Source organism: Littorina saxatilis, linkage group LG16 (genome assembly GCF_037325665.1).
Source record: "Littorina saxatilis isolate snail1 linkage group LG16, US_GU_Lsax_2.0, whole genome shotgun sequence".
Taxonomy (NCBI): domain Eukaryota; kingdom Metazoa; phylum Mollusca; class Gastropoda; order Littorinimorpha; family Littorinidae; genus Littorina; species Littorina saxatilis.
The window spans coordinates 4,196,139-4,208,134 of record NC_090260.1 but is presented as its reverse complement, the minus strand read 5'-3'; the positions used below and the strand labels follow the sequence as shown (position 1 = coordinate 4,208,134).

The window sequence follows — 11,996 nt, the reverse complement described above, 5'->3', positions numbered from 1 at the left end:
GAGACGAGGGTCGTGGTGTATGTGTGTGTGTGTGTGTGTGTGTGTGTGTGTGTGTGTGTGTGTGTGTGTGTGTGTGTGTGTGTGTGTGTGTGTGTGTGTGTGTGTGTGTGTGTGTGTGCGTGTGTGTGTGTAGAGCGATTCAGACCAAACTACTAGACCGATCTTTATAAAATTTGACATGAGAGTTCCTGGGTATGATATCCTTGGACGTTTTTTTCATTTTTTTGATAAATGTCTTTGATGACGTCATATCCGGCTTTTCGTGAAAGTTGAGGCGGCACTGTCACGCCCTCATTTTTCAACCAAATTGGTTGAAATTTTGGTCAAGTAATCTCCGACGAAGCCCGGGCTTCTGCATTGGATTTCAGCTTGGTGGCTTAAAAATTAATTTATGACTTTGGTCATTAAAAATCTGAAAATTGCAACAATTGGTTTTTTTTTTAACGATCCAAATTTACGTTCATCTTATTCTTCATCATTTTCTGATTCCAAAAACATATAAATATGTTATATTTGGATTAAAAACAAGCTCTGAAAATTAAAAATATAAAAATTATGATCAAAATTAAATGTTCGAAATCATTTTAAAAACACTTTCATCTTATTCCTTGTTGGTTTCTAATTCCAAAAACATATTGATATGATATGTTTGGATTAAAAACACGCTCAGAAAGTTAAAACGAAGAGAGGTACAGAAAAGCGTGCTATCTTTCTCAGCACTGCAGCTACTACCCCGCTCTTCTTGTCAATTTCACTGCCTTTGCCACGAGCCGTGGACTGACGATGCTACGAGTATACGGTCTTGCTGAAAAATTGCATTGCGTTCAGTTTCATTCTGTAAGTTCGACAGCTACCCAATAAACATGCCAGAACTGGGTCACTGCTGGCTTTTTGCTGGCAAGTTTGGTAAAGCTGGCCATAAAAAAGCCAACACTGGGCCAATTATGGTTTGCCAACAAAGGCCCAGTTATGGCTTGCCATCACTGGCCCATCTCTGGCATTCCAGTAATATTGTCGGCCAGTAAAATGCCTTAATTGGCCCACTGTTGGCACGCCATTGATGGCCCAGTGCTTGTTTGCCAGCATTGGGCCATAGGTGGCGATTTGCTGGCAATTATAGGTGGGTTTTTGCTGGCACGCCAGCAGTGGGCCAATGCTGGATTATTGCTGGCAAGAAGATCTGCGACAGCACAGCGGTATGATTTTCTCTCTTGGAGTGACGTAATGTACAAACAAATGTCGAAATATCTTGACGTCACTCGTGATGATGACGCATTGTCAACTAAATCCGGCCCGCGGTGGTTCTGCAGATGTCCGGTTATTTGTTTTGCATTCAACTTCAAGGAATTTCCAAAGCACCTTCTTCGATTTCAGTACGCGTCCGATCTCCTCCGGCTAGAAGCAAGCGTGGTGAGTTTCACAAACAGTTGTGTGAGCAGGTCGTCGCAACGGGAACATACCATTACGTCCCAGTACCATTACGTCCCAGTACCATTACGTCCCAGTACCATTACGTCCCAGTACCATTGCGTCCCAGTACCATTGCGTCCCAATACCATTGGGTCCCAGTACCATTGCGTCCCAGTACCATTACGTCCCAATACAATTACGTGCCATTGCGTCCCCGTACCATTAGGTCCCAGTACTAGTGAATTTAATTTCTGAGATGTTACTGTAGCAGTGTAGCGACACGTTTTGTAATAAAAGTGCGTTTTGTAATAAATGTATTACAAATCGTGTTCGGATTACACAATTTTTATTACAAAACGCGTTCAACACGATTTGTAATAAAAACTATGTCGACATAGCAGTATTTCACAAATAAAAATCCAATAAAAAGATGTGTACCGGTTAGTCGAGATGAGGTGAAGTGGAAAAAAATAAAAAATAAATTACTAAATAAATAAATGTTTGTTCATGGGAGAAAAAAAAAATCCTTCACGATATAATCAGAAACTGTAAAGGATATTGCATGTCAGTTTGTTTGTTTTGAGGCGCTCCTTGCTTTTCTTACAGGTTTTCTGAGGTAACCACAGGGGCGGATCTGGGTTTTGAAAGGGGGGGGTGCAAAGTTCTTTTTTTTTTTTTTATCTTATCAGCGAAGGCGCGAAGCGCCGAACCGATGGCGCGAAGCGCCGAGCATGCTAGGGGGGTCCGGGGGCATGCCCCCCCGGAATTTTTTTTTTCAAAAGGAAGCAAAATTGTGCAATCTGGTGCAATCTGAGCGTGTAAAGTGCTATTTTCAAGTGATACATTTTTCTTCTTTTTTTTTTTTTTTTTTTTTGGTCCCGCTGGGGGGGGGGGGGGGTGCAATTGCACCCATTCCACCCCCCCCCCCCCCCAGATCCGCCCCTGTAACCATGTTCTTTCTTTTAAAATGAACTGAAGCACGCTAACCTAAACCGAAGTGTAAAATTAATATATGCTTTAGCGGTGCTCGACACACACAAAAAATACCGAAACAGTACAGTACACCGCTTTGTATTCCACTGTATGTAACCGAGCATGACATGACTGTAGGCTTATTTACTGAGTAGACGATGTTTAAACCCGTTTCTGAGAAAAGCTAGACTGACTGTCCAGTCATCGAACCTTCAGCACATAGACACCGAGACACACAGATAGCGAAACCCTTACACGCACAAATGTAGACACAGACACCTACATACATACGTACATAACACACACACACACACACACACACACACACACACACACACACACACACACACACACACACACACACACACACACACACAAACACACACACGCGCGTGCGCGCAAGAATATACATACATGCACAATCAGTGACATAGACTAGTTCTACATGGGACGATGTTTCAATAACAAATCATTTCATTTTTCTTCCTGTTTAATGACTGAACAAACACAACCGTATCTTTAAAAATCAACAACTGCATATTCTGGTAAAATCCTGGTTCGTATGTACATGTTTAACATTTAACATATTACTCTGCAACCCTCCTGCGATCAAAATTCCTTTTGGATTCATAAATCGAAGACACTTGAATTAAATATTATTGGGCGAGAAACTGTTATGTTACTTTACATAAACAGGTACTGTAAGTAACACACGCCTAAAAAAAAAAGGAACATTATAAAGGCCTTCAACTAGCTGTTTTTCTTTTCTTCTCCACGATCATCATCATTATCATCATCTCGTCGTCGTCATCATCATCAACATCAACAACAACAACCAACAACAACAACAACAACATTTTTTTTGTTTTTACAAAACACAATAGAAAAGAGAAAAAAATAAATGTGTCAAGTAAGTGAATATACAGGCTTCAACATTATTGCTACGTAAATGTATGCAATCTTGAAGCTTGAAATTACTCGGATAATATAAGGTAAGATACTCCGTACTTATAAAATCTACTGTTCATTTTCATCCTTTCGCTGACCTACTCTGTCGTACAATATCCATGCCACGCACACACACACACACACACACACACACACACACACACACACACACAAACACACACACACACACACACACACACACACACACACACACACACACACACACACTGCCCAAATGTGTTGGGACGTAATGGTACGGGGACGTAATGGGATTCCTTTATGGGACGTATCGAGATGCAATTTTCTTGGGACCTATCGACACGCAATTTTGTTGGGACGCAATGGTACGGGACGCAATGGCACTGGGACCCAATGGTATTGGGACCCAATGGGATTGCCTAATGGGACGCAATGAGACGGCATTTTTTTGGGACGCAATGGTACTGGGACACAATGGTACTGGGACGTATTGGCATGACCCCGTCGCAACGGCGTTAGATCTAGTATCTTCTTGTTCTTTTCCTCCGTTGTCGGTCTTTTTTTCAACTTTCTTCTGCTGGACGTTTGAGTCAGTTCGCAAAATATAATAGACTTTAAGAAGTCGTCCTCTCTGTAAGAAAGAATCTGCGCGCGCGCGCGCGCGCGCGTGTGTGTGTGTGTGTGTGTGTGTGTGTGTGTGTGTGTGTGTGTGTGCGCCCGCGCGCGCGGTTGTGTGTGTGTGTGTGTGTGTGCGCCCGCGCGCGCGGTTGTGTGTGTGTGTGTGTGTGTGTGTGTGTGTGTGTGTGTGTGTGTGTGTGTGCCTTTTTCCTTTCTTTGTGTGATTGAGTTTGTTTTGTCTCTGTCAAAAGAAAAGCACCATAGGCATTACCATAAGCTTACTTGTAACCAAACAAATTGCATCTTGTGAATGTTGACATTGAGTATGTGTCTATTCACTCCAGGACAAAGATTTGTGCAAGTGTCTGACTGCCCAACTGGATAAGATGCAGCTCGCCTGGGTCTCAGTTCCTGAGAGAAACGCAAGAGAGCTGTCCGAGACAACGTAAGCTTCGCAGGTTAGATCAAAATACATATTCCTGTTGACCCCTTACTTCTGCTTGGCATTTTAGTCAGTTCAGAAAATATGATAGATTACAAGAAGTCGTCCTCTCTGTGAGAATGCCTATGTGTGTGTATGTGTGTGTGTGTGTGTGTGTGTGTGTGTGTGTGTGTGTGTGTGTGTGTGTGTGTGTGGTGTGTGTGTGTGTGTGTGTGTGTGTGCGCGTGTGTGTGTGCGCGCGTGTGTGTGTGAGCGCGCGCGCGTGCGTGCGTGCGTGCGTGCGTGTTCTGTTTGCTTGCATGCCTGCGTGTATGCTTGCGTTTGTTTGGTTGTTTGGTTGTGTGTGTGTGTGTGTGTGTGTGTGTGTGTGTGTGTGTGTGTGTGTGTGTGTGTGTGTGTGTGTGTGTGTGTGTGTGTGTGTGTGTGTGTGTGATATGGAATAATGAATTAAAACCAACAAAACTCGTTTGCTTTCATGTTTCAAGAGGTGAACGGCAGGAGGACTTGAGAGTTTCAATGGCTTACCGTAGGCTACGACGTCAGGACAAAGAAAAGAAGCGTTATCTCAACGTTGCGGATGCGAACAGAGAAATGACAGAATCAAGACAATCCTACGGAGGTTTACTGGGAAGTGAACAAGAAACATTCCTGCCTTTGGTCATCATGTCTCGAGTGTGAAATTTAGAACGCTGTACAAATAAAATAAAACAGTGAGCAACTGAAAACAAAGCGTACGTTTCTGTAATGTTTCGGTAATGAGTCGTTGCTGTTTGGAAGCTTTACATTTGTTTTGTTTTTAATATATATTACTGTATTGTTGTTGTGCCCGCTATAACTGCATTGATGACGATATTCTGTCAAAACCACTGCCTTTACTTGCCAGATAAGTTACACGACAAATGTGATTAGCATTTCAATTGCATTTTACTGATGAATTTGATAATTACGCATATGCATATTGCTAATGTACAGCTTGACAGCATTGCCCTTTGCTTTATTTGCGCACGTCTTGCAGCCAGCATGGGTTGAAAAGTCCATTGATGTGCTGTGTTTTGTTATTGTTATTACATTCACAGTAAAAAATGACAAAACAAAGCATATTTATAGACTTCTAACAACCATCTATGGGCTAACAAGACTGTGCAGATCGAGTACATGAATAGAGCCGTCATTCTATCCGAATCAGTGGTATTGGTATATTTCCTGCAACTTATTGGCAACTGGCCCGGTAATTTCAGCAGGTAAAGGGCCATTAACGGAAAATATATGGAAAAAAGTTTTTTTTATATGGAACTAAAAACCTGCAAAATGCTGGCAAAATGCTGGCGAAATGCTGGCAAAATGCTGGGTTTTTGATGGCAAGCCATCAATAAGCCATCAAATAAATGATGGGTTTTTGCTGGCAAAATTCTGGCAAAATTCTGGCAAAATGATGGCAAGCCATCAAAAAGCCATCAAATAAATGATGGGTTTTTGCTGGCAAAATTCTGGCAAAATGATGGCAAGCCATCAAAAAGCCATCAAATAAATGATGGGTTTTTGCTGGAAAATTGCTGGCAAATTGCTGGCAAAATGATGGCAAGCCATCAAAAAGCCAGCAAATAAATGATGGGTTTTTGCTGGCAAAGTGCTGGCTTGCCAGTGATGGCCCATCAATTTGCCAATGTGCATACGGGTAATATGCCAGCATTGGGCCATAAGTGGGCCTTTGATGGCAGTAGTTCTGGCAACTGGCATTGCCATCAAAACGCCAGCAATGGCCCACTTCTGGCATGTTTATTGGGTACTTGACTAAATATTGTATTTTCGCCTTACGCGACTTGTTAATCTGTCAATTTAGTTTTGTTGATTGTGGAAGGCCAGTTGTACCTGTGTTATTATGATATGTCTGCAAATATTTAATTGTGTGTGTCATTACAAACTTAATCACACATGAGTTCAGACAGATGGCTGGTTGAAAGTGATGCTATCATATTTTATAAGAGAATTTAAGCACCGGATTGGGCGGAAGGTGTGTCTAATGGGAGGGATTGTGGATGTTAACAATATTAGACGGATGTTCATGAGGTGTTTTTTTCTTTGTGATCTCTCTGTATATAGTTATGACTATTCCTTTTCGGGTGATTACGATTCATCACATGTTGATGTTCTGTAATTATTTGTGTGTTCACTGTCTTTATGACAGTCCTGACATATATTTTTCTGTTGATGTCTTTACTCTGATTTTGTACATTTTCTTTTGTTGTTTTATACTGGCATGTTATAGGTGTGAGGTGATGTGGATGTGAATAAACCAATGCACATTCTACGCTGATGTTCGAGTTTTCCTTCCCCTCGTTACATGCAAAACAGATATGACTACTGTTGATTCAACACTCTCTCCCTTTCTCTTGCACTACATCTACACCTGTCCTCCTGCGCGTAGTCTCTTCGTTGACTTTACTCCAGCATTCGATACAATTCAACTGCACCTCATGGCTCACAAACTCCTCGATTTACAACTAAACCGCAAGCTCATTTTCTGGATTTTGAATATGGTACCAGACAGAGCACAGGGTGTTTGCATTGAGGGGCTTCTGCTGTCTTGTTTAATACATATAATATACTTCTTGTAGCTCTCCGCAGGCTACTGATTCTGCCGCTGATTCTTTTATTAACTGTACCAATAGTTTTAAAGGCACTCCCTCGGTACACATCTCAGGAAGCCAAATATCACGAGGGATTTCTACTACGAGTTACAAATAAAGGCAGGTGTCATTTATTTGAACAAAATGAAACTGTACTCACCCAAAACACAAACAATACAAATACGAACAGGACAGGTTCGACGTATGTCTTCGTCAGCTAAATGTGTAATTGAAATTGACTTCTCTTTCTGTCGTCTCTCCTTTCTTTCAGTATCATGTTTTAGCCGACGAAGACATCCGTCGAAATTGGTCCTTAGATGAGATACAAACATGGTTATCCTCTAGTCCTATTCGTGTATTTATTGTTGGTGTTTCTGGTGAGTACACTGTCATTGTTATCTAGTCCTATTCGTGTATTTATTGTTGGTGTTTCTGGTGAGTACACTGTCATTGTTATCTAGTCCTATTCGTGTATTTATTGTTGGTGTTTCTGGTGAGTACACTGTCATTGTTATCTAGTCCTATTCGTGTATTTATTGTTGGTGTTTCTGGTGAGTACACTGTCATTGTTATCTAGTCCTATTCGTGTATTTATTGTTGGTGTTTCTGGTGAGTACACTGTCATTGTTATCTAGTCCTATTCGTGTATTTATTGTTGGTGTTTCTGGTGAGTACACTACATTGTTATCTAGTCCTATTCGTGTATTTATTGTTGGTGTTTCTGGTGAGTACACTGTCATTGTTATCTAGTCCTATTCGTGTATTTATTGTTGGTGTTTCTGGTGAGTACACTACATGGTTATCCTCTAGTCCTATTCGTGTATTTATTGTTGGTGTTTCTGGTGAGTACACTTTCATTGTTATCTTGTTCTTTTTGTTCTCTTGCTCGTAGTCTGTAGTTTATTTGGTACAATCTCTGTTGAGGTTTAGAATGTTTGAGCAGACACATTAGAATAAAAAAAACGACACCAGCATTTGTTACTAGGTCCTTTTCTGGCAAGTCTAATAACTGCATAATTAGTGTCTTCAATGACATAACATTGCATTTAGCATAATGTGCAACCATAAAGCTCGAACACCTCCGTGTGCACGCATGCGCACGACAAAGAACCCAAGGTCATAGCGAATGTCTCAGGGCTTCAAAACACGAATACACGCATGCAAGAACAAGAAGAGCAAACGCTCGATCGAGTCACTTTCGCAGTTCTGAATATTATATGAGGCATCAGATGGACAGGAAGAAATTGCTATTCACAACACAATGAGTCACGTTCACATAAAATTTGAGCCCGGTCACTTTTATAGTTTCCGAGAAAAGCCCAACGTTAAGTTGTGTGTTGCCGAACAGAAAAGGCTAGTTATCTCCCTTGTTTTTCTGATAACGTTCGTAAAAGGCTACAGATGTAAATACTTTGATGTAAAGAATAATCCTACAAAGTTTCAATCACATCCGATGAACTTTGTCAAAGATATAAAATGTCTAATTTTTCCTTTGACGCTGACCTGTGACCTTGAAAAAGGTCAAAGGTCAACGAAACCATCGTTAAAGTGTAGAGGTCATTGGAGGTCACGACTAAACAAAATATGAGCCCGATCGCTTTGATAGTTTCCGAGAAAAGTCCAACGTTAAGGTGGTGTCTACGGACAGACTAACACTGACCGATTACATAGAGTCACTTTTTCTCAAGTGACTCAAAAATAATGGAATGGCGCAGGTTCCGTGCGACGCTTAGTTTTCGAGATAGGTGTGCCTGACGAAGAACAGGACGTCACATTCCAAATAAGCACGGCTATGTTGCAGGTGGAAGCCGCTGAGTTTGCATTTCTTCGAGAGGTTTCCGCAAATATAGATATTACACGATTTGCGCGAAACAGTTGAGAAGCAGACGATATATGAGATCTCTGTTCGTCTCGTGATAACGTTATTTTGTATAATAACGATTCACTTTCACACTAAAGTATACAATTTGGTGTGTCAGTGGTAAAATAATGTAAATAGAAATGTGTAATACAGACAAAGCAAACAAATAAACGTGTTTTTCTCGTGAAAATGTTGTGTTGTGCGGGTGTTTGGGTGGCCACGTGATGTACACAAAGCAAAGTGCGGGACGGACTCTGCTCGTGCTGTAACACTGGCAAGTTCAAAACACGAGAAAAACGAGGGGATGTATGTATTTTTCACATGGTTGTAAAATAAGTTTTGTATTTATCACCGTACTCAGGCCCTGTTCTTTTTTTCGTCACACCTAAAACGGTTATTTCTTGAGCGACGCAGCATTAAAAAACAATCGAAAAAAAAATGGGTAGCGCCGTAGCTCGGATTGCACTCATTCCAGCGCTACCGTGTACTGGGTTATCGAGACACGAACGACAACTCTAATCGATAAGCATCCGTCGACATCGGAACTTCCGTAGCTACTCGGAAATAGCCTTCGGGATTGAAAGCCCTTAACTGACGTGTGAAAAAAAAATTCGCGCGCCGTACTGTATGGCAGCTCGCTTTCAAATATAAAATCCCAAACTGATCTTTATTCATAGTAAAACTAAGCCGCTAATAGCGCCCTAGAACAACAGCAGAGTCATTTGGTCATGGAGATTACCTCTGTACTGAAGCCTTGTAACTGGGTCTGGAGAATGGATAACCAGTTGTACGTCACACGTTCTGCACTCCACCTCATCAGACACTGCACTTCTCCCTGGCTCGTGCTGATCTCACACACTGCCTCGCCTTTCTCGTTTCTCTGCAGACAAGCAACATTCCACTTCCAGCAACCTACACTCAGCAAAACATGACTGCGACAAGTTTTGCGCCCTAATACAACATTAATTCCAGTGTCATTTTACTCTTAACTGAATTTGCTATTTAAGGCGTCCCCTGTCTGGCACAACTTTTGGATTAAAGACAGGGACTTAACAGGGATGACGTGACTTCCACTCAAATAAGGCTACCCCAAAAATCGATTTCATGAAAACGAAAAGAACCTATTGAAAATGGACGAAAAAATATGATATGCACAACTTGGCAACTTTTACACACGTGCGAACGACACCTGCAGCAGTAGGAATAGCATAGCACATGAAATACGCAAGCCAGCTAAACAAAACAACATGTTCTGTGAAGTTAATTAATGTCACTTTCTCCTCGTTAGTAATATGCCAAGTTGTGTTGATAATTTTATTTAGTCGCTTTTAAACTATTTTGTCACGCCGATTTTAGGAGTACATCTAATTTCAGCGGTGGTCACGTGATTCCTGTTTTTACATCTTAAATCCAAAAGGGGAGCCAAATAGTAAAGTGGACGGCCCTAAATGGCATAGACAGCTAGAATGAAATGACACAAGAGTGTAACGCTTGAATTAGTTTGTGTGCTCAGTTTATAGCGTCTGCCTTACACTGGGCGATAGGAGGTGGGGCGGCGTAATCTATCTATCGTGATCGTGAGTGTGTGTGTGTGTGTGTGTGTGTGTGTGTGTGTGTGTGTGTGTGTGTGTGTGTGTGTGTGTGTGTGATGCGCGCGTGTGTGTGTGTGTGTGTGTGTATATACATATATGTGTGTGTCTGTGTGTGCGTGCGTGCATGTGTGTGTATGTATATGTGTGTGTGTGTGTGTGTGTGTGTGTCTTTTGGTCAGCCTTTTAAACAAAATGGCGTTTTTGTATTTGATCACAGTTTGTTACATCACGATCTCTGTGTCAGCCGTGTACCTGCGAGGTACCTGTGCGGCTCTATAATTCAGTGTTACATGAATTACATCGGTTGTGTTTACACTTCACATTTACTTTATTTGGTAAGTACTATTGCAAGAGCACAAATACACATCACTCTACTACCCACGCCCATTACACCTTCAAGAAATACAGCCCATCAAGCGAACCAGATAGCCCCTCCCCCCCTCCCACACAGCCCCTCCCTCCCCCCTCCCACACACCCGTACCAGTAAGACACACACCGTGAAATAACAAACGTCGTCCACATTGTTTTTAATGTTCACTGAGAATCGGCGTGTATGAGCCACATGTAGGCGCACGAACAAACTGATGACAGTGACTCATTCGGGTAACTCACCCTGAGGGCAGCACGACAGTGGCTGAGACGCACAGTTCTCTGAAGTTTGGTCTGGGTCACATTGAATAGCTTGAGCACCAAGATGTCAGTCTTCACTAACACGCAGTACTGCCGTTTCCATATCTATCAAGAAGTTAAAAAAAAATCATTATTTGTATGCACATACAGTATATACACAGATAGGCACACGCACAGATAAACACACTCACACGCACGCGCGCAAATACGCACCCCCCATACCAAACACACACACACACACACACACACACACACACACACACACACACACACACACACACACACACACACACACACACACACACACACACACAATGTCGTGAAAAACTTGCCTTTGAGGAGCATTGTGGGTCTAACACATTTATCCAACCCTCCTTGATGACGACATTCGCTGAAGGGTCCATCCTGTGAGTCTGGAACCAAACAGTGTTACATGTTTTAGCGGTACCCTAAACTTAGCGCACTAATTTTCCCCCGAAGTAGGGGGTGGGTGTTTTATAGGTACTGTACCCTGTGCTGGTCCCTTCCACGTTTGTCCAGTCAAATGTGAGGGTAGCCTAATTTGAGAGGCGTTTGCGTGATCCCTGTAAAAGAAATTTTTGTTTGTTTATTTGTTGCTTAACGTCCAGCCGACTACGCAGAGCCATATCAGGACGAGGAAGGGGGGGATGAAGGGGGCCACTTGTCAAGCGATTCCTGTTTACAAATGCACTAACCCATTACTTGTGTCCCAGCAGGCTTTAGTAAAACTAAATTAATACCTACTGGAAGATTACCAGTTTCCAGTATGTTAAAATAGGCTTAACCTATCTGCTGCTGGACTTACATCAGAACACTAACAGATTAAACTATACATGAATCGCGAGACAAGCGGCAAGAGAAGAGATTTTTGGAAAAAATACAGGTGAATGAGCAA

The 11,996-nt window shown here is 42.0% G+C and overlaps 2 protein-coding genes across 2 annotated transcripts in view; both read right to left on the bottom strand.

Moving 5' to 3' along the window:
• The window catches only part of LOC138950249 (uncharacterized), a 179,880-nt gene extending 168,380 nt beyond the window's left edge, over positions 1–11,500 (bottom strand). The window contains exons 1-3 of the mRNA XM_070321982.1: positions 11,413–11,500; positions 11,063–11,185; positions 9,597–9,737 (exon numbers count right to left, since the gene is read on the bottom strand). Of these exons, the coding sequence (XP_070178083.1) occupies positions 9,597–9,737; positions 11,063–11,185; positions 11,413–11,484 (336 nt within the window). The 5' untranslated portion in view covers positions 11,485–11,500. The remainder of the gene's footprint in view (positions 1–9,596; positions 9,738–11,062; positions 11,186–11,412) is intronic.
• The window catches only part of LOC138950256 (uncharacterized), a 228,632-nt gene that overhangs the window by 198,753 nt on the left and 17,883 nt on the right, over positions 1–11,996 (bottom strand). The gene's annotated exons all lie outside the window — the stretch shown is intronic.